The sequence below is a fragment of the Triturus cristatus genome, chromosome 7 (genome assembly GCF_964204655.1).
Source record: "Triturus cristatus chromosome 7, aTriCri1.1, whole genome shotgun sequence".
Taxonomy (NCBI): domain Eukaryota; kingdom Metazoa; phylum Chordata; class Amphibia; order Caudata; family Salamandridae; genus Triturus; species Triturus cristatus.
This window is the reverse complement of record NC_140590.1, coordinates 121,960,226-121,984,281: the sequence shown is the minus strand read 5'-3', so window position 1 is coordinate 121,984,281 and position 24,056 is coordinate 121,960,226. Positions and strand designations below refer to the sequence as shown.

Sequence of the window (24,056 nt, the reverse complement as noted above, 5' to 3'; positions counted from 1 at the left end):
GCTGCATAATTTCCACTTCTGATTTTTTGAAATTCTATTTATAAAGAATGCAGTGAGCTGTTTTTCAAGATGTGAGTTCGAATATTCAGTGGCTATGTCAGAAACCGCATTACACACAACAAGCTGCTGGGAGAGGGAATGGGAGGAGGACGTGTAGGGTGGACGCAACAGGCAGACTGTCTGGAAGCTGAAGGCAGAGAGCTCTGTGACTGAACCGAGCTCTTCACAAAACAAGCGCGCACTGAAATTGACGAGGAGGGAGTGGGAGGTGGGAGTGGGGGCGGGCACAGTGGTGAGGGTGTGCACTTTGATGTCCTCAGTGGCCTCGCGGCTCACTGACGGACATCAAAGGGGCCGCAAAGTGATCAGGCAGTGCTTTTCAGGCTGCCAAATGGTGCGCGCGCCCGACGCACATGCACTGTATTTGGAGGCCTGAAAAGCACTGTTTGCACTTCCAAAACTCGCTTACTATAAGTCTCGCCAGAGCAGCGCTAAAGCGCTGTCTCAGACGAGACCTAAAAAGGACAAGGATTTGCTTCCTAAAAGATCCCACTCACAGAGGGCGTTTGGTCCATGTAGCCACCTGCAACCACAAAGCCATTTGAGGGAACCCTTTGACCTTAAAGCGAGTCTGAAACTGAAGGGCTATAGATTGGGCTGCTTTATTATTTTACATAACTCCCATTCTTGGAGAAGACCGTCTATGGAGACTGCTTGTCGCCTGTGCAATTGCATGAGGAAGGACCTATTGAACATTTTATGCATATACCTAGCATTGATAGAAGAACGTAAACAGCTATTAAAGTATCATTTTAAAGAAATAGCCTCCATTCAAGGACATGACATAGTACTCAGTGAAAGATTTTTGAAATTCATGTCATTAGCCCAAAAAAACTGCTAAAGATATAGTCCTCGCTAACCCGGATTACCTAAAACAGGACAGTGTTGTCGATATAGAATACAGTAGGGGAGGAACGTTAAACCTCAACTTATACATTGTTTTAATTAGTGAGGACTAAATGGCAAACTGTAGATGGAAATTGGCACAACTCAACTTTCGAAAGTTTAAAAGCTGGGCCTAAACAAGTGAGGGTGCATTTACCGTGTACAATCTAGCACTTTAAAAACGTGAGATCTCTTTTAAATTTTGAAAAGATCTGCAATTTAATTTTTATTATGTTTGGTTCCTACATTAGTGAGATGCACTTTCTTTTCACAATCAGCACATTAAACACGTGAGAATCTTGTTTTTTGTAATTGGTACAAAAAACTTTATTAATAGCTCCTTTTCACAGAATGTATTTATAGAGAGTCTTATCTGCTGTTTACATTATTTATGTGTTAAAACTTGATAAGCTCCTATTGGCATCTGGGTCACTGCAATATGTTGCTTTATGGTTTGATATATAGAAAAGAAGCTCCCAGTTGACGGTGCTGTTGCAAAAACTGTAAAAGTTTTAATTAGGTGACTGTGGTCACCCCTGATGGAGCGGAAATCCCTTTTTTTGTAGGGGTGCATCATAATAATGTGTAGAGCACACCCGCATATAATCTTACAACTGTGAAAACGTGAGGTGTTACAATGTATTAACATAAGTACATGACGAGTTTGTGGTTATTGAAAAGTAGCATGGAGAATTAATGTAGGAAATGGATGTAACTAAAAAAAACGTTAACATGAAGAATTAGTGTTGTGAAGTTAACGCCACTCATATACTGACAGTTTTTATCACTGATGTTTCTATAATTTGGTAAATGTGTTAATTAAAACGCAATAAGGTAATGCCAATCTATAATGCTTAAATTGAGACGTTCTTATGTTAGCTGAAATCGTAAGCCTGAAATGCAAGTCCTTTACCACTCTCGCTTTAGAAGAATAGCTTGAATTTCATGTGCCCTGTGGAATGTAATCTGTCTCACGTTTTGTATTGCTGATGAAGAAGCATTCATTTTAGGCAGAATAATGTCTATGTTTAGCAGCTAGGCAAGGAGAGAAGAAGTTACAATCATATGACTTGGGTCAATAAAAGAAGGACATTAGGATTCATATAGGAGAAGGCTTGGGAGCCAAGGACGAAATGTTGCCAAGGTTACACGTGGACAGTGCTGTAGAAAAGTATGCTCAGGACTACCAGAGTGGATGGCATGTGCGAAGTTTACTATGGGAATTCTACCTGTGGATAATTGTTTGTTGGAATTATAGAAAGAGCCCCACTTCTTTCTTGCCTTCAGAGAGAGAGCATCTCAGAACAAGCTCTTACTTTGCGATTGTGGCTTCATGCTACTTAACTCATGGATGGTGGAGAGACTTCTTAGCAAGACTCCACATACTGACATCTTTCTATTGAAATTGCTTACGTAGGGATGTTACCTTAGCGCTAGAATAGGGATGGATTTAATTATTTTCACTCACCATCCATCGATGCAGAGAAATTGGAACTCATGCTTTCTGATTTTCTACTTCTTGAATCAATAGTTTTTTTCATGCTGCATCATCTAAATTGGATGCGTAGATTTGGCTTCATGCTAATTTCTTTGTATTTCTATACCCTCGTGTTGAGGTGCCTTTATGTCCTGTTATTTTTTGGCTTTGTAATAAATAAATTAACCTTATGTAGTTGTCAGTGGGTTAATATGTATCAAAGAGTATCATTGGATAATTAACTGCTGATTAACTACTTTTCTAACCCTTTATGCTTTCATGCTGCGAAAAAGAACCATTGGATTTTGTCTCTAGAAAAGTTGTAGAACTAATGAGCCCGGCCCTTTCACGCTATTCCCTCTGATGGACACACCCGGCTGTAGATATTATTTGATTCTCTATTTTATAAGGGCAAAGCTGGGCTTTTTGTTTTGTTTGCAAAACAAAGTCAAGTCAAGTATGGATTTTCCTTTCCTCCCTCTGTGCTATCAGATATCCAGGGCTTGAAACTGGTACAATGGCCGTCCTGTTCCCTGGGTTCGCTGCGTTCTGCCTCAGTCTCCCCTTCCTCCAGGTCCACTTCCCGACAGTCCTCAGAGTCTCCTCCCTTGCTTACATACAGTCAACATCTGTGTGACATCTGCCTTTCTTCCTGCTCACACTCCAGGTTCTTCCTCCTCCGTAACACCGCTTTCCTCCCAGAACTACTGCAGTCATTCTTTTATGGTGCCTACTCACTCAGGAGGCCACATGATATATCATGAGCCACAGGAGCACTGCAGCTCCCTTATCCTGTGTTGATGGTGCCAGCCATCTTGGAAGTCTCGGGCTCGGTAGCCGTCTGACTACACTGCCTTCCCAAAAGAAATGGGTCCATTCAGTGATGGGGCAATGGGACAGGAAATCACATTATCCTGCATCTTCCCAGGAACATAGAAGGCCTGAAAAAAAAAGGATGCAAGCCCACGGAGCACCTTTGTTGTGTGCAGATTTAGATTCCGTATTCAGGTTTCCCGATTTATGCCCTTATATAGATACAATGCACATTGCCCTTAATTGGACATAGAAATCTGGCCCTTATTTAGACATTGTCCGTACAAACCAAATACAGGCATGGCCACCTACATCCGTCCATCCACGTCACAACGACTTCTTGCAAAACCAGACCCTTAAGCCTTTAAGAATTTCCCTCAGCTTGAATATTGATTTCTCCAAGAACTCATTAAGTATGCATGAACATCTATTCCTTAGGGGTTCATTCATAACGTTCCTCTACCCGACTTTTACGTCAATACTGGCATTCCTAGACACCTCCAAGGTATAAATATACTAGCACTTGTCCTGGAAAATTGCGGTTCCCGGAGTATTCGATCCAACCCAGACTACGCGGTTTGCCACGGCAAGTTCGGAAGGAGATAGAGTTCCAGCCTGATGCACTTACCTGACGCTGCCATCCTCCTCACAGAGAATCCCAGCTCCAGTGCTCTCTGACTTCTCTTGCGGGGGGTTAGACTATCAAGTCCAGAAAAGAGATTCCAACCTCTCTCATTCTCAGGTATGGAGCTGACTAGAACTTAGAGAAACTTTTGGCAACTCTTGGCTAAACTAAATATAGCTAGACATATTTTAGAAATAGCACCTACTTCAAACCTTGTACCGCACTTAGGTTAGGTACACTAGGGTAGAACAATTTAGAAGCATCAGATGAGTATCACATTTTAGCATTATGTTATTTATGTATGTATTTTGATTAATATATGTCATAGCTACAAACCATGCTATTGCAGTATTATTTTATCTTACTGCTAACCTCTTACATATTGTACTTCGCAGTCTGTCTTACGATTTTAGCAATTCATATCTCTTGCATGAAAAATAAGACTGTTCAATAAACCCTTTTATTAAAACGCCTGTCTCTCTATTTCTGTGCAACTCTGTAGAAACGAAGCATGCACAATTGACTGAGTGAAACTGTTATCTATTGTTTCCACGATTCTGAGACTGTTCCGATTCTAAAGGGAAACAAAGTTGTCATGTTTATGCGGTTGTCAGAGACTAATCCCTTCTTGTATATTCAAGAAGTTTCTAGTGACCTCTGAGTTAGCTGGCACACACAAGTAATTAAGTTTAATATACTCGATAGAGACATACTGACCTTAGTCCTATGTCAAAACTATAGTGTATGTTATACCAATGCACAGAGCCTATCAGGGATTGAGGCACTACACTACACCTCAGGGATGGAATCTATATGCAGCGCCTGCCAGGTGACTGTCAAAGAATAAATGTACGACCCATTAGGTAATACTTTAGGGCTTCCATAGCCCACTTGATGGCAAGACATTCCTACTCTATGCTGCCATAATGTACTTCCCTAGGAAACAATTAGCAGCGGTCATACAAGATTGGGCACAGGTCACACTGCTGGTCGGGTTGCGATAAAACGGCACCCAAGCCCTCAACAAAGTTACCGGCCTGAGGCACACAAGTCTTTTCAACGTTAGGACACATGAGAACAGGGGCTTGAAATAATGCTAATTTCATTGGTTGGAAGTTATGCTCCTGAACCTAAGTCCATGGCACATGTTTACCTGTGTACTTCTGAGGTACAGGGCCCGTAATTTCAGAAAACTATGGAACAAACCTGCGAAAGTATCCCACAAGTCCCAAAAAGAGCCTAGCTTCATTTTCAGTGTGGGTCGTGGAATCCTTTGAATGGCCTTGAGTTTGTTTAGCTGTGGTCAGATGACCTCTGCATGTATGGTGAACCCTAAATACTCTATATGTGTTCAGTGGTAAAGGTGATCTTCTTCGGATTCAAAGTGTGCCCCGCTTGATTCAGGGTATGTAAAACATGGCCTAGGTGCTGCAGGTGTGTTCACCGGTTAGGGTTATTTACACTATATAGTCTACGTATCCACTGCATAGGCTTGATGAGCTCTTAACAATATGTCCAGGAGTCTCTGAAAGGTGGCAGGAGCCCCACGGAGGGCAAATGGCAGAACCTTTAACTGATAAATCCCTGAATGGGTTGCAAAGGCTGTCTTCTCTTGTGCTTCAGGCATAAGGGGTATTTGCCAATATCCCTTTGTGAGGTCAGTCATGGACATGACTAGGCCTGGGCAAAAATTTGACACTTTCGCGTTCCGCGGAGAGCGCGAAAATGTCAAAATTTCCGCTTTCCGCAGCTTGGCGATAATTTGTTTCTTGCTCGCGCTGTAAAATAATACATTCTCGCGTGCGCGCGATCGCCTTACCTGAATCCCTGCGTTCGCCGACAAGTTTTCTTGATCCGGTCGCGTTCTCCATGAGATGTTGGATTGTTTTTAGCCATTTGCGCTGTCTCGCGACAGTTCGCGCCCGCAGTGACGTCATGCGTCGCGCGATCACGTCTTTCTTCTCCCGATCATGCACCGCGAGACAACTCAAAACAAGATGGCCGCGCCCGCGAGCAACCACATGGGTAAGTTGGCAACCCGCAACCATGCAGAAAATCTTGCGAACATGCGGGAAAAAAAATTCCGCATCTTCGCGATATTTCCGCTTGTTTGCGATAATTTTAAACATTTTCGCGATAATTTGCGAAAGTGGATTTCGCAAATTCCGCCCACCCCTAGACATGACACCCGCTACTCCCAGCCTCGCTACCAGTTCATCTATCTGGGGCATGGAATAGATATTGAACCAGGATATGGCATTCGATTGTCAGAAGTTAATACAGAAATGAAGACTCCTGTCCCCTTTCGGTGCCCACATCATGGGTGAACACCAAGTACTCTGAGAGGATTCTATTATGTGAGCTCTCAGCATGCCTTCTACTTCATGTTCCACTGCCTGTCATCTCGCAGCTGGTTTGTGGTATGGATTAAGCTTAACCACAAAGGTCCCCTCTGTGATGATGTTGTGGGATACTAGGGACATGCATCCAGAAACACCCGAAATCATGGTCAAATAATGTAGCTAGCTGTTGTATTTGCTTGGTAGTTAAGGTATTCCCCATTTTAACTGATTCATCATTGTTTAAAAATGGTTCAATGGCAATATCCAGGGGGTTACCAGTGTTCACGTAGCTTACGGAGACTACTGGGTCCATTTGAGCGGGAGGTGGCTACTCTCATGCATTCAAAAGATTTACGTGATACATTTGTCCTACCCGGCCTCTGTGTGGGATACACTGTACGTCACTGGGGTCTCTTATTCTAGTACCTGATAAGGACTTTGCCAAGTTGCTAGGAATTTCTTTTCAGGCATGCATAGTAATATCTGAACCTTCTCCCCCACAATAAACCCTGTTAGCCTTCAGATTTTCCACACACAATACTATAGAAATTCAGCAATTATAGTTATAGTTATCTCATGTAACTATAACTCTAGCTCTAAGGTAACTATAACTCAAGCCCCTGCCATGCACAGTTTTCACACCAATAATTTCACTTCAAAAGTTGCAGCGATATTAGCAATGATGTTATAGAAGATTTGTGATTAGGGTCATATGTGGGTTAATTAGCAGTGCATGGCGAGGGCGCAAGTTCTAGTTACCTTAGGGCGTGTGCTATACTTACTTGAGATTACTATATATGTGCCTGTGTGAGTCTGTGAGTTGGTATGTGAGTGATTCTCCAGGTCTCTAAGTGAGTGTGTGTGGCTGTGTCAGTGGGTGAGTGAGTGGTGTTCTGGGTCTCTTAGTGGGTGTGCGAAAGCCTGTATGGATGTATGAGTGAGTGAGTGTGTGGGTGCATAAGTGGACATGAGTGAGTGAGTGTCATTTTTTTTTTTTTTTATCGGGATTTGGATCCGTGAATCTGCCACATATTCATATGGTGGGCAGCACTGAGAACCATGGTAAATCTGCTAATCCTAGAGCTCATAAAAAATTTTTTTTTATCAATTTCTTGCCCATGAGGGGTCCCTCACAGACCCTTCCATCTGCCCCATGGGGTCAGGATTACAAAAAGTACTTTCTGTACCAAGATCTAGCTTTATGCCAAACATGGTGGGATTTTAGCAGTTCAGGCTGCAGTCGTGTCTAAAATACCTGTGGGAAATTGCATGAGGAAACGTGTTTTGGAACTTCACCTTTTTCTCGATCCCATTTGACGAATCACCCCAAAACTTACCAGATAGCAGCTGAAGTGAGTGGTAAACTAGTTTTGTAAATTTGATGAAGATTCATCAAACAGCACCAAAGTTATTAACAAAGCAAAAAACACTTTTGTTGAGGAAATGAGGTCCTAACTATAACTACCTACTGGTAACTGCAATTAGGTAATTGTATATATAAAGGTCCACATTCATTTGTCCTTTCAACAAAATATGGTGCCAAAATATGTATCGCAGCCCAGTCTTGGCCTCTAACCTATAGGTCCTGGGTACTCTTTAGGTACCCTTTACTAGAGACTAGAGTTAAGTATGCCAATTAAGGGTATATCAATGTCACCATGTTGAAAGAGGGAGCAAAGGCACATTATCACTGGTTAGAAGTTTACAGCCATCAAAAACAGTCAAGGCAAAAATCTGGGGTAAAGCCGGCAAGAGGTAGTCATTTCCAACAGGTGCATAGGTAAATGTCGGAGCTACACAGTACTATTAGATACTACTGTCTCCCATTACTTTTCATAATCAGGTAGGTCCAAATAGCCTGGAAATCAAGGTATCTGCCTTCCCCACTTCATTTTGGAGTCTACTAGAACTGGTGGTGCAAGCCGGGGGACCGTCGATTCAGTCATTAATGTTGCGTCTTATCCTAGGCCTGATAGCCAGCCCTGGTTTCTCTGATTATCACTCAGTTCCTTCTTCCCCACTTATAACTCTTAGGAGTATATCCGAATGCTTATGCTTTTCTCTATGTGTAACATGGCCCTTTACTGGCTAGCCCAGTCTGCCACTACTTGCAGCCATAAAGCAATAGCAGGAGCATTAGGTGACTTCCAGTTTATAGCTGTCCCCCTTTAGGCTAGAAAAAAAAACACGTTCAACAAATCGGCAAGCTGATTTTTGGTTGCTAGGATCTGGCATCAAGCTGAAATCCCACATTTCACCAGTGTTTAAATTAGTTTCTCAGTTATTTCTGTGAGTTTTCCAGCGAGAACACCTCTGTACCATACAATAATCCGCTGTGTGCAAACCTGTACCAGAAGTTTACATTTTCATCTTACATTGTGGGCATCACACCTGAAACAATGAATATATTTTGACTGCCCACTTCAGAGTTAAAGGTATCCCATATAGAATACTGAGTTGGAGTAATGTAATCTGGTATTTTTGGGCACCATTGGTATACAATTCACTTTAAGTGTGCAGTTCATGCCTTCGAGGCTCTGTGTCCCTAGAACTATCTCTCCCTTAACCCAGCCAGCAAAGTTTTGGTTCAGTCTATTAGAACTGTAAATAGATCTGAAACTGCTCTATACCCAGTTCCTATCATGGTTAATAGATTCCATATTTCATGTGTCGGGGATTTTTTACTTTTGCTGCTTCAAAACTCTTGTACCACTTTGGGTATTTAATGTGAGTTATGAATTGTCCCCTTGATACCTGATAGCCCATTCATAACATAGACATTCTTTTACAAAAACGGCATCGTCTTGATCCAAGCCTCAACCAAAAACCTGAATAAATTTGCCAACCTTTTTACCCTCCTCAGAACCCATGTGCACGACAATGGCAGGGTAACCAACACCAGACCTGACAAGCCTCCGACCAGCCCTTCTAGCGTGATTAGCCACACACAAACCAACCCTCTAAGGTTTTCCAACACAGATCATCCTAACCGCTCCAGCACACCTCCCGGCCCTGCCAAAACAATCATCCCTAGGCCTTTGGTCTCCTCCCAGCTAGATCTCCAATATGACTGTGTGACTGGTACGCCTCCAAAGACCAATGATACAGGTCGAGCTAGCCCTTCCAGCCCACAAACCACCCCTCTTAGGGTTCCCAACACAGATCATCCTAACCCCTCTAGCACACCTCCAGACCGTACCATCAGAAACGCCCCGAGACTGTTAGCTCCCTCCCCGCTAGCTGCCCACTCCGACTATGAGACTAGTACGCCTCCAATGACCTATGAGACAGGTCGAGCTAGCCCTTCCACCCAATCACCGACACATGCCGATAGAACTTCTCCTGAACCATTGCCCCCCGGCCCTTTAGCACCTCCCTCTTATATGGATTTTGACTCCCTACATTCCAGAGCTGCTAAACTAACCCAGAACATTCACATTTCCATTTGGGATCTAATGAACCTCCTCCACCTCGCAGAACTCTCCCTCGCTAACCTCTTGGCCTGGCCAAACTCCACCCCCTAAACACCCTCTTTGCTATCCTTGAGACATCTTCGCCCTCGCAAGCAACATGCCACCTCTCAGAGGAGGAAACCCTTGCTCTGGTCCTCTCATACAACTATACCCTTTCCACTACAAGTCCGCTAGACCTCACAGAAATGGAAATCCTTGCCATCCTCCGGGACTATAATGCTGACCCAGCTACCCCTTATCCACTTGAAGTGAGTGCCGAACATGCTATCTACATGGTAACTATCAACCCCAACAGACCAGCTACACTCTGTAACAGAATTGTGGTCAAAAGTAATCTTGCGCCTGTTCACCTGTCCGCCCAGACTCCTGACACTCCTTCTGACCCCTCTCTGTCTGGTCTCTTAATCAACTGCCGATCGGCAGCTAAGCACACCACTGATATTGCTGATCTCATCCTGAACAATAATTTCGACATAGCAATCCTAACAGAATCATGGGTCAACAAATCCTCATCTCCATGCCTGGACTTCCTAGTCCCTCCCAACTATAACATTGCAAGGGAGGATAGGCAATCTAACAAGAAAGGAGGAGGCATCGCCTGTATCTACCGGTCTAACCTTCTTGTCACGGAACTCCTGGCGGATACCACTGAATCCTGCGAATACCTCCCCCTCGCTATTTGCAGCAATTTCACCCAACTGTGCAACCTGCACATCTTTTACCTCCCCCCCAGGCATGAACAACTCCTTCACTGACCACTTCATGGAAATCATTACAGCTAAGATTTCCTCCAACACTAAAGATATTTTCCATAGTGATTTTAACCTGCACTGGAACGATCCCAAGGATCCACATGTCAATGCCATCAAAGACCTCCAGGCCGATCAAGCCCTGACCCAAACCTGTTCACTCCCAACTCACTCGAAAGGGGCCACTTTTGATTGGATCATCTCAAAAGAATCAGCAGTCAAGCTTATCTCTATAGACCCATGTGACTGGTCTGACCACCACGCCATCAACTTCCTACCACCTGTCACCCACAAGACAAGGGCACCGCAACCGGTGATTCCCAAACACTGGATCACCAAGAACCTGAACCATAGGGAACTTGAGGTTCGCTGCAAATCTGACCTCCCCCTCGCATAGCACAATGGTCAGTGACCTCAACGATCACTACTCTGCGACTATATGGAACATTCTGGATGATCTAGCCCCACTAAAACTGAAAAGAAACCAAATCAAAGACAGAAACCCCTGGTTCACGGGATCCCTCAACAATGAACGGAGACCCCTCCGGCAATCTGAAAGAACCTGGAGGTAGCACCCCTCTGCCGCACATCTAAATCTTCTACGCCAGGCCAGAAATGCCTACAAGAGGAACATCCTCAACTCAAAAAAAGAATACTTCAGAACTGAACTAGGGAAGGCCAAGAACAGACCCACAAGCTCTTCGAACTGGTCAAACACCAATCTAATAAATTGGCCAAAACATCGAAAGAAACCCCCAAGTCCCTCATTTCCTCAGAGGAATTCTCCTCCTTCTTCGCTGACAAAATCATAGCCTTAGGAAACGAACTCAGTTCCACCACATACTCTCAACTCCTTTCGGACCTGCCTCCTCCGCCGCAACGCCCCCACAGATTTCACCTAAAAATCAAGCTCACTGTACCGACTTTAAAGTCTATGACGAAGACTCCATCTCTAAAATCCTATCTACCTTAAACCTGAACAGCCATTTTAATGACCCGCTCCCCTCCAACTGCCTAGCTGTCATTGCCCAATCCATTTTTCCTAGATGGACTGGAATAATTAATGCCTCTCTCCGGCAGGGATCGATGCCTGACTCTCTGAAATCTGGCCAGGTCCTCCCCATTTTGAAAAAGCTGTCGCTAGATCCTGCTTCCCCCGACAACTTCAGACCCATCTCCAACATCCCCTTCTTAGCCAAAGCGCTGGTGAAGAGTGTGCAACAACAGCTAAGTCAACACATCAACAACTTCCACCTACTCGATAGCTTCCAATCTGGATTTAGACCTGGGCACAGCATTGAAAGCACCATGCTCCACATCGTTGAGGATGCCCTCCAAGCCCTTGACCAAGGAAAAACCTGTCCCCTAATCCTCCTACATCTATCCTCGGCCTTCGACACGGTCAACCATGAAAAACTACTCGAATGCCTCAAACTCAGGATGGGATTGGAAGGCTCTGGTCTAGAATGGTTTAGGTCCTTCCTCCATAACCGATCACAGAGATTCCTAATCAATGGCAGCCTATCTGCTCCCTCCCTGGTCATGGTTGGAGTCCCCCAAGGATCAACCCTATCCCCCACCCTGTTTAACCTTTCCCTTGAACCGCTTGCCAAAGTACTACGCACTGTCAATATCTCCTACCATATGTATGCTGATGACACTCAGATCTACATCAAAACCTCATCTCTCGACGAGATCCTCTCCCTAAACGACCCCTGAAACTGACTACCAATGGTTCGCCTCCAATCAACTCAAACTCAATGCAAAGAAAACAGAATTTCTCCTAATTTCCCCTCCTAAAACCAACCCTGAGATGCAAACATGGATCAAGGCTATCTCAGACTTAAATTTCCCACTGACCATCATGGACTCGGCCAAATCCATGGGAATCACCCTGGACAGCAACTTGAACATGCGGGACCACATCAACTCAATGGACAAATCAGCCAGATTCCACCTGAGCTACCTAAGGAAATCAAACCCCCTCCTCGATGCTCCCGACCTAAAAATGGCAGTCCAAGCACTAGTCATCTGTAGACTAGAGTATGGCTGCTCTACCCTCACGGGTTTACCTAAGATCTCCCTGGCACCTTTAAAAGTCCGCCTCAATGCGGCCGCCAGGCTACTTACCGACACAAGGAAATTCAACCACATTTCCCAACACCTGAAAGCTCTGAACTGGCTTCCTCTTGAGGCAAGAATACAGCTTAAAATAGCCTGCATTACACACAAGGCTTTATACTCAAACTCCCCTGCATATCTTGCATGGAAACTTGTGAATTCTGGAGGAATCAGAAACTCCCAGTCCGCCAGAGACCACCTGCTTTCGCTTTCGAAAAAAAAAAAAATTCCAATCATGCTTTCTCTGGGGCTGCTCGTAGAATATGGAACTCTCTCCCACCCGCCATCAGAAGAAACCCTTCTCTGTCTCGTTTCAAAAAGGATACCAAAACCTTCCTTATGGGTAAATTCTTCATTTAAATTTTGCCTTTAACCACCACTATGACCATGATATACGTCTGGCTATTGCCTCCCTTCGGATTACCTAGTCACCCCACCAAGAAACCTGTGGACTTGTCTTGAGTAATGGTAAATGTAATCTGTAAATACGTGTCCTATATCCTATATATTCTGCACCCCGCCACCTCCTAATTGATTTTTTACTCTTGTGATTCTAATACAAAAACAAATAAATAAATTAATAAATTCTCATGCGCCATGTGCTTGAGATCCCTGTTGTCGAAGTCTCTCATCTGTAGTCACTCCCATTGAGGTCCAGTATACTAAACTGTGGGACCCACTCTGTCCACCTATTCCATGGACGCTCCAGACAGGGACAGTCGGAGAATGTTGACCTCTGACAGATGTTTTAGTCTGCCCTATATTGTCTTCAATAATATTCCTTTCCGTTCTATGTATCTGTGCCCTTAACTGACGTAATGTGATGATCCCAAGCTATAGGGTGGATCCATCTAGGGGCATTCTGCTGCTCTGCACAAGCCCTAGTGGAAATATGCTCGATATGGGACAATATACCTGCATGCCCAATAGTTTCCCTGGACTCTTCTATACCTTCTATAAATGGTCCTAACCCTGTCTGCATACCCTTAAATAAAGCAGTATATAATCTGCTTAAAAGATAATAATGCCTAGTTTGTACTGTCGTTGTTCCTGCTTTTTTGCTTCCATACCACTGGCTAATGGTTCCTTTCCAATTGCAACCTTGAGGGGTTCCTCGCTCTACTCTGTATGACTCCTGTTGTATTGGGTTCTGCCTCTTCAGTACGCCCAGATGTTTTTCTTTTCTGATCACCCAGTTTTAAAACTTTTTATGGTGGGTGAGTCTCACTACTGATGTCAGACCCACTGTAATGACATAGCGAATTGACTGCACATGCTTACCAACTTTTAAAGTAAGGCTGCTGCAATACAAGAAGGGTTGGGGCACTTGGCTGGATACACGTGACCACGTTTGCACATGTGTGTGCACACGTCTGCGAGTTATACGTAGGAGACTATTGTTGTGCCAGCCCTCTAACAGAGCACAGGTAATGGGGATTCTGCAGGATTAGGTATTCACCAGTGATAGACCTTATGAGGGAAGTATACACTAACAGGAGAAGTCAGTGTGTTTTACTGTCTTTCCTGTAGTGGCACCCATTATACAATTGGGGTAGAGACCTGTCTAAGAGTGTAGTTTAATTCCCCCATGGCCTACAGATACCATTGACGTCTTGAATTGGAGTGTAACCTGTACAGTAACTCTGCGGGTTTCCATATTTTCCTGGCTCATCTCAGGGTCAGAGCCCAGGCCTTGTGTCATCCTGCAGTGCCTAGTTATTTAAATTTTCTCCATCAGCAGTAACAAAGCTTGACCCACACAAAAGAGGCAATTAACAGTACTTCTACCAGCTCCTGAGGAAGAACGGGGTGGGATGGAATGATCTCCATCAACCACTCAGCTGTCACACCGTACCGGGCATTGGCCTTCCCAAGCTCATTGAACAAAGGAGAGTACCCAGACAACTGGAACCAACCCAGAGGGGGGCTGTCTTTGAAATTCTAGTTTGCAAGTCCCTGGCAGTAATGTCAGTGAGGGGTGGAGCTGAGACCCCAGGAGCTGTTGTGACCAGTGCTTCCTGGATGACTTCATTTTGGATTGTCTCAACATGCTGTGCAGGAAGGTTGGGTCAATGCGCGTAGAGAAGGTCTGGCATACCAGGTTTGGCCAAGGGTGCCTGTCTTCTGGAACCTTCCTCTTCCCTTTAAAAACCCTTGTACAGGGAAGAGATGCTCTCTTGTGTGTTGATTTCTACATACTTCACTGCTGGATCCTAGGACTTCCATGGAGAACTGGAACAAGGAACCATCTGACCCCCACTCCGGACCCAGGACTCTGTTCAGTTGACCCCAGGACCAGTTGGTCTCCCCAAGAGCCAGTGAGGCTGGTCCCCTAAAGCCGACTGAGAACAAGTTGGTAGAAAATCCTTGACTTTTCTGCAACCACAAGCAAAAAACCAAAGGAGAACGGGTGCAGCAGCCCAGGAAAAACAGGTTTTTGAGGGCTTCTCCACTTTGGAGTTGAGGAGGGTTGCTGCAACTGCCCTTGGTGGATAGAACTCACCACCAGGAGCAAAACTAACCCAGGATCATCCAAATCTGCCCAACGGGGCATGAGTGGGGCCAGGTATCCCACAATGGAAATCCATGGCATGAGTCCGCACAAAAAATGAAGAGAAAGAAAACCGTAACCTGTCTGGGCTCTTCCAAGTGCCGCTAAAAAAATAACCTTCTCTAGTAATCTTACTGCCTAATGACTTTTGGGCCACTTATTTCAAATACCCTTTTTTCCCAAGCTACCCATGTATCTTTGCTTTTATCGATTACTGCTATGCTTTTGATCATATAGATCGGGACAAACTGTGGCGCAAGTTGACTGAGAAATCCCATCTGACCTTCTGAAACAGCTGGTCTTGATGCAAACAGACAAGTAGGTACAAGTTAAGGTAGGGGCTGGTTTGCATCTCTCCAGATGCATTTTAACCACAAAAGGCCTGAAGCAGGGGTGTGTCATTGCCCCCACCCTGTTTCATCTTTATATGGAAGACCAAAGTTGAACTGCTGCAACTGCCATGCTCTGAAGCTGGGGTGGTTGATATTATCAAATCTGTTTATCCCAATGATTGGTGTTGATAGGATCCAACACTTGCTTGATGTAACACAATTTTCTCGGTCGAGAACGGCCTGATGATCAACCTAGAAAAAAATAAAACTCAGATACTAAATCAAGGGAAAAAAAAGAACCCCATGTTGGTACTTAGCCAACCAACTTCTTGAGACAGTAGCAGAATATAAGTACTTGCGAGTGATAATAGACAACAGGTTATTCACTCCCCAGAAAGAAGCCGTGAGGAGACGAGGGAGTGCTCTAGCTCTTAGATTAAAAAAAATTCAAGAAGACAGTTGCGTGTCACAGTTTTATACCTTTATTCCAGGTAATTCAGGCAAATCTTGTACCAACAGTATCGAGATACGGCTAGTTTGGCCTGCAGAAGCAGACACATGCCAGAAGGGGCACATATATAAAATGCTGGTACAACATAAAGAGAGCACAACTGAACACCCTCAATGCCCACCTTTGTATAGAGTTAACAACCAGCGACAACTCTCCCGCAAGAGCCTACCTCAATGAGTCAATAAAACAACTGGACCTACAGGACCTATAGGAAATACCTGTAACTCTTGCAAGCTTCAAAAACCTGGCAAATAAGACCATCAAGCAGAACTCACTGTTAGAGGATAAAGTAACTCTGGCAGCCCTGCTTTGCAGGGACGGCTGTTCTGTTATGGCAGAGGAGCGTCACCTCCCCTGCTGAAAGCCAGCAGAGGCAAAGGGCAATAATAAAATGATAATAAAACATTTTTATTAACATTTTATTTGTCAGCTAGCTGACTGTAACTGTGAGCCGAAGGAGGGGCATGGCCACCTACACTGACCCTGCAGTTGCAGCACCAGGAATGAGGTGGGAGCTGCCAAGTGCTCATGATGGTTTGGGCAGCCCTCTGGGGATGGTCAAACCATCATGCACTTGGCCTTTCTCCACCTAGCTGCTGTATACATCTGGGTGGAGAAACCAGTCTATATCTGAGCACCGAACTGAGGGGTCAGACCAATCCCAGTGCTGCTCACTTGCTGAGAATAGTATTCCCAGCAGGTGAGCAGCATTGGGATTGGGAGCCTGTGCTGTGTCCAGCAGTTCCTGGACATCAGAGCTGCAAGGATCGGAGGAAAGTGGCGGCGGTTGGAGATGGTAAGTGCATTTTTCTTTCTTTATAATTTTTTTGTTTGTTTGTGTTCCCTCCTCACCCACCCCACCACTTCGCAATACGAGTCACCACTCTTGCTGCTTTGTATTTCACAATTACGACACAATATCATCCCAACCCTACCTTCACACAGGGTTTACCGAAGCAGTCAAAGAGAAGTGTCTGCACTATCGTCTTGGTGCATTGCTCTCGTTGTTCCATTTACTACTTTGGAAGCAACATCCAGCCATGAACAACTTTTGGCTGTGCGGAGCAGGGAGTGTGAAGAACTGCTGAGTGAGCGCAGAGCAATGCTACGCCCGCTCTATAATCAAAGAGGAATAAGATCATGTAGGCATCCAGTCATGGCATGCTTTGTCGCAGGGGACTTGCAGCTTAATTACCACCTTTTGAGATACGTAAATAAGGTGGAACGAAAACTGCACAACTAACGCACTTGTTTCTCTACATAATGCTTTCTACTTGATGACTCTGCTTACTTACCCTTGTGTCTTAGCACACTCCAGCTAATGGCTACACCATGCCTGAGAACAGACAAGCACTCGAACATCAGTTACATGCTATATTGCACTTTAAAATGGTAGTGCAATCTGGGGAACCTTTTATTCAATAGTATACGGCAAGGCACTCATTTTTAATGCGCTTTACTGTGAGTAACAGGTTTAATTAATCACACAAGACATTAATAGGAATTGGGGACATGCATTACTTTTGCACTTCTTTTTTTTCTTTTTTTACTTGATGCTACTTTCTATTTGCTGGTTTTGAAAATTGAGCAATGGTTTTATCCTGCATTAGAGCTGGGAAGCACTTGTGCATCATTTATGCACTATCGTGCATTTTAAAGCGTCTGTGTAAACCTGTGGAACTTACTGTGAGTTGATGTTGTTTTAATATGTATATTTGTATCTGTTGGAAAGTGGATTATTAGTAGTGGTAAGTATGAATCTACCACTGGCAATAAGGCCACTAATACAGTCTAGGGCTCAGAATATGTCTCAGAAACTATTACCTTACTCAACCCTTGGTAGCTTGGCTGCGATCAGGCAGGCTTAACTTCAGAGCATTTAAATATACCAATTCAGTAAATAATTAAGACACAACACGCAATAAAAATCTAACACCAATTTATAAAAATAAAAAGTATTTTATACAAATAGGACATATTTCTATCTTTAAAATGACACCAAAACGAAAACAATCCAATGCAGTGTACCGGAGATATGAATTTTTTAAGATTTAGCACATAGAAACCTGTAGTGCTTATTGGGACGTCTGGTCGTGCTTGACTGGGACAAAGTCAAAGTTTTGGGCCGCCCGCGATGAAGCCCTGTGCGGCTACCCCTTGCCATAGTCCTCGGTCAAAGTTTTACCTTCGGTTTTAAAAACCTTTCTGGAGCTTTTTCTGCCGGAGTCCCTAGATGCTCTTCACCATTCCAGGTTTGGTGAGGGTTAGCCGGCTTGCTTTCCAAGGAGCTCCCAGTCAAACTCTGAAAGTCGAACCGAACTTCCAGGCTGGGGAATCTTAGCGATGGCCTAGGTGAGCTCTGTTTACCTGTAGCTTGTAGAGAGTCCACTCTTTATTCCTCTTGAAGCAAGTTAGGTCTACTGGGCTGTAGTTCCAGACTGTGCAGCAGGCGCAGTCAGTCAGAGTGCAGGGTCTGGTTGGTGCAAATGAAACTTCCAGCATGAACCCTTCTTCTTCTCTTAGTTTCAAGCAGCAGATCAGAAAGGCTCTGCTCCTGTCAAATGCTTAATACATTTTTCCTGGAGTCAAGCAGGAGGGCACTCCTTTCCAGTGAGGTGCAGGGCAACACCCCAGAGCATGACCACTTCCTCCAAAGTGTGGCATAATGGTTTCCCAGAAAGCACTATTACTCCAAAATTCAATACGGCTGAAATCTCATCAGAGGAGCAAGAACGAGTTAAACCAACCTCCAGTATGGTTCATTTCTATAGCTCTCCTTCCAACGTCATCTGCAAATTACTTCCTTGAGCCTGCGTCAGAGGGGATGTGGGTAGATCGACCTGGCCTTTTCTGCCTAGCCCCTTCTTCCTTTGAATCTCATGGTTTACAACCCCTCCCCTCTGCTCTGGAATTCCTGTGTAGCAGTGCCTTCTCCTGCTAGATAGCCTTTTTCCCTTGGTGACACTTATAACCTCATCAAAGCAGCCTGGCTAATCATGTTAACTCTAACCGATCTGGGGAAACCACAGGAAGTTTTGACTTACAGACAATAAAGTCTTATAAGTTATGTTCTGTACATTTCAGGATAAATTCAACAATATCATATTGTTTGATTTATTAATACCATTCTCCAAAATCTTTGAATAGTATTGTTCGGTAACCCTTGAGTTAATTAGGAGTTTTATAAACTATTGCAATGTTAACCTATGTGGCTGAGGATCTACAATGGGGAAAATGAAATGTCAACTTTCTCCAACACCAGGGCTTATAAAACATCTTTTATAAGAACCCTGCTTAAAGCTACATAACTTCCCATCCCTGGGATACCAGGGGAGACTTTACGGGTTCTGAATATTAAAAAATAATGTAGATTCTCACTCCACAGTGTTCCTAGCACAAACGTCGATTCTGGGAAGCACTTCACTTCAATGGGGGAAGTGAAATTTGAAATTCCTCTATCTCCAGTACACATAAAGCATCTTTTGTAAGGGGACTCCTCATAAGTACCTGATACCCAACCCTGGGGGCACCTTAAATTGCAAAATATTGTAGTTTATCAATTTAAAAGCAGTCCTGTAGTACATGGCTGCTTTTGAAATGACCTCAGGCTCTCAACAGTGCACACATGCAAGTGCAGAAAGGGCTGCTGGCCTCCAAACTGCCATGCCTTATTATATACTAGGAACTTAAAGGTCGATTTAATGCCGCTGCCGTATTAAGTACTAGGGACTTATAGGATAGGTCAAGTCAATTATAGGTTACCCTAACACATAGTGTACCCTAGTGTGTGTGTGTGTGTGTGTGTATGTTATCACTGAATTTTCATCATAGCACTGGACCTGGGCCTGGTTAAAATCTTGGTATCATATGCCTAAGAATTACACAACCATAGCTTTTAATTCTCATAAATGCTTTATTAGTTATTGGTTCAGCATAATGATTGCACATATTGTATAGGTTCACTCTAATGATCCATAATGCTTTGTTGATTTCTGCAATAATGACAATGATTCCTGCAAAAGGTATCTTAATGTGGTTTATTACGAAACAACATGATTAAACTCACCTGATATGTTTGGGCGACCCTCTAGGAGGTCACCAGTGATTACACAATGTCATCTATTGTATATTCTATCTGCCAATGTATATATTTGTAAATTACTGAGTAGTATATAGTAGTGTGTGTGTGTGTGTATAATTAATGTACTTCTCCTTTTTCTCATGAAAAAGTACTGAGTGGACAATGATTTATTCGGTGTTATTATTGTGTGCCAATGATTGGTGATTACTAGCCCACACCACCTCCCTTGAGCAGACCTTAGATTGCTACGCTTCGCTACCCTGTAAGCGTCAAGTGATGGCCACACAAATAATAGCCCAGTTTCCAACAACTTTGTTTATATGTATTCCATGCATACACTTGTAGTAGGATTGCCAACGGAATTATGTGATTGTGCGGCCACCACAATTTTTAAATAATTAAAAATTGGCTGTATTTGCTACACAATACTTCTTCTGCCACATATTCTGCAGGTTTTACCCCAAAAATAATTGTTTCTACCTCAAATGGTTCAAACGTTACTAAAAATGCAATGACACGTGATGCAGCACTGTGGAACATAGTTTGCAAAGCTGGACTGGTCATCTGTCTGTTGCTTATTACTCTATTTGGGTGTTAAACTGGTACTTATGATGTGCAACCAATGCCCAGATAGTATTACTAAGTTTAGAAATGACAAAATAATGAAGTACTTCTATTACAAAATGTGCTTCACTATGCTGCATAATTTGACTTAATTTGCTGCATAATTTACTCAACCCTGCTGCAAAATTTGGCCCTCGCCTGCTGCATAATTTCATTTCATAGCTTCTTCTCTAAAATAGCGCATACAGGTATGGCCAGCTAATAGTATTGAAGGCTTTCTCAAAGTCTATCGACACTATCAATGATTGGAGGTCTGAAATGGGGACTGTCTCCAGAACGTGAAAGAGACGTCTACACATGGGTTGCAATTACGAGTTGGTAGGTGTTTAGTACATCTGATAATTATTGAATGTGCAAAATACCTCAACCTTTGTTACATTTTTGGAAGGTCATACCTGCCAAACTTTAACATGTTAATAGCATACAATATTTACTGTATCGTCAGGGGCAGCAATGGCGGGGGAGCGTCGCCCCACTGGCTCAGACCCAGCAGCAAAAACAGAAAACAATAGTTCATTATTGTTTTATTTTTAAGCATGTGCAGGGAGAGGCAGGGCCGGGGCGTGGGAAGGGGATGAGGAGTGCCATCTGCCCTCCCTAAGTGCCCATATGTGTTTTACCGGCAGTCTCAGGCTTTCCAAAACACACATGCACACTTAGGTTTCTCTAACCTGGCAGTATTGAACAGCTGGGTTAGAGAAACCCAACAGACTCCTTGACCTGAGCGTCTTTCCAGCCTACTCAGGTCAATCCCCGCGCTGCACATAGTCACAGTGTCTGCTGGGGCAAGGATGTCCCAGCACTAAGAGACGCGACGTGGCCAGCAGCAGATAAGTTTAACTTTTTTTTAAATGATTTAAATTATTATTATAGTCCCCCCGCGCCCTCTCCTGTGCTCCCCACCCAGCGCCCCCGCACCACCGCCCACACCACCGCACCCTTCCCCCCAGCACCCCACCACACTTTTGTATGTGGTGATCCCCACTGTGTATCATGCATATTTTGGTGAGTTAAACAGCAAAATCCATAAATTATTCCCGACCTCATGTTGTAACAGTTGTTAGTTTTTGCACCTTATTTATAACATGCCCCATGGTATTGTTATTTATCAGGTGTGATCAATAGCACCTACATTTGTAATTAGCCCTTAGTGGTCCTGAAAACTAGTGAAGACCTTTTCAGAGAGCCCACCTACATTGCACAATCACCTTCAGACTATGAGCACCCACATTCTACAGTCACCACAGACTATTAGTATCCACATTCCACAATAACCTTCAGACTAGAGTGAAGGTCATTACCTCATACTGTCTGCTTTCGATCTTGATTTCACCTAAATTCACTGTTCAAATTTCAGTCTGAAAATCCAGGTTCAAGCTACATTATATGTCCTCTTTCAATCTGATTAGCGGCTGATTAGATTCTCCATTCAATGTTATTTTATTATCTGAAAATTTCACTTGTATTTATTTTTTACCATTTTCTATGAATTCGTCAACATTTATTTTTTGTTCCGTGCAAGAAAACGAACACGTATTTTTAACCATTTATTTGTCCTGTCAGGTACAATTTCAGAAAACCAACCACAAGTTGTTTGCTTTGATTAATTAGCCATTTACAATGCATTATTTATTCATTTATTGTTCATTCTTAGTTGTTTGTAAAGCAGCCAAAGCCCCAACAGCGTGATGAGAAATAGTCAAACACCGCAAAGAAGGTGCCGTATAGTTGGGCACCGATGAACACCTAACATAGGAAAGGTAAATTGTTGAATGTGTCTAAAGTGATAGAAACAACCTTTGACTGATGACTTTAGGCGTCTGCCTGACAACTGGATGTAAACGTCCCATGTTTTCCATTCAGTAAAACTGCATAGCCACTGGAAGACCTATGAGCTAGCATTTTAAAAACCTAGTTTCCATGTTTGCTATTTTTATAGATGTATACAAATAGAGAAAATCAATTGTTTCTGTAAATAGGTGAAAAAAATCTGCAAAAATGGAAAACATTCAGCTAGTTAAGATGCATGATTATTGGAAATACCTGTCTTTTAATAAACATCCATGTAAAACGTTGGAAAGCAATCAGTTAGTTGAAATACTGTTTTTCTACTTTACCCCTCATTCGCCTGTACCCACACAGAAGCCATGCAGACTACTGGAAGAAATAACTTATACATGAAACTAGTCCACCCCAATTATTGAATTTATTCATAATTGAATTTATTCCCTGTTCATTCTCATTGTCAAACATGCACAGGGAGAGGGTTCCCTGCCCATTTCACGAATGTTGCTAGGATGAGATGGCATGTACCTTACTGGTAGGGCTGTTTAGCACTCTGGTACATGTTGTAAGCATGTACTGTTTTGCCTTTTCTCGTTGCGTCAATCAGAGTTGTTTTCTGGCAGAAGACTTTAAAGTTTCTCTTTTGGACTATGTGATCCTGAGTTTTATGAAGTGAACTAAAAATATTGAGAATCAGCTGATGTCTCACCTTCGTCGATCACAGAAGCGAGAAAGATGGCGGAGGTGAGGAACATCCGCATGGTTTTGGAGAAAGAATTCAGCTGGGCAGTGCAGAAGATCAGGGTCGGAGCAGTTCTTCAGGCCTTCTCCACATCTGATTGACTGGCCATTGTATTTATTCAGTTTCAGTGGATGGAGGGGAAGTCCTGCCTGAGCTCTGATGTGGCTTTGTCGTTATTTTCCGCGAGTCAGTGATTGGGCGTGTCTCTCAACCATCACTCCACCCAATACATTATTAAAAGAACAGGCTGTCATGAAGTAATGCACTTCTTTCTACCAGCAGCTTCATAGGGCAATGTGTTATGTACACTGACACACCCTTTCTGAGAATTAGTTTTGGGCATCTTGCCTTTGGTCAGCTTCCAATGCAGTCTATGAGCAGCTCAGGCAAGCCCCTCGGTCTATCCAGTGTTTATTAGACCATAGAAGGTGACACTTCTTTTGGTGAGATGAGTACTAAAAAGGGCAAAGCCAAGTGATATTTGCTGTGTCAAGGGGGCCGTTCCAGTAATATACTTGAGTACATCTTGAATTTTCGAGGTTGTTATCTAGGCAGAAACTGAAGTGACTGATGTCACACATGATAGCTCAGGAAGATTAGGATGGTATTCGCACTGCGCAAACTTGTCACAGTCTCCTGTCCTTGCGGCACTTACTCGGATGGACTGTAATCTCAGACGGCGGGTTAGAGTCAACAATTTGAAAATTTTAGTCACAGTTGTAGGAAACTGGGTTACTAGTCGAGTGGTAAACCACAATTCTAGTCAAGGTGAAAAACTGGTACCCTGGCACAGAGCAGGCAGGCCTAACTTAGAGGCAATGTGTAAAATATTTATGCAGCGAGGTGGTTGTGGAGGAGGTTCTAGGGGCTCTGGCATTGGTTCAG

General features: G+C 43.6%; 1 protein-coding gene across 1 annotated transcript in view; it reads right to left on the bottom strand.

The window, feature by feature from the left end:
- LOC146809003 (phospholipase A2 inhibitor and Ly6/PLAUR domain-containing protein-like) overlaps nt 1-23,190 on the bottom strand; it is a 100,278-nt gene extending 77,088 nt beyond the window's left edge. The window contains exon 1 of the mRNA XM_085614278.1: nt 23,139-23,190. Within this exon, the coding sequence (XP_085470404.1) occupies nt 23,139-23,190 (52 nt within the window). The remainder of the gene's footprint in view (nt 1-23,138) is intronic.
- Nucleotides 23,191-24,056: the final 866 nt, after the last annotated feature.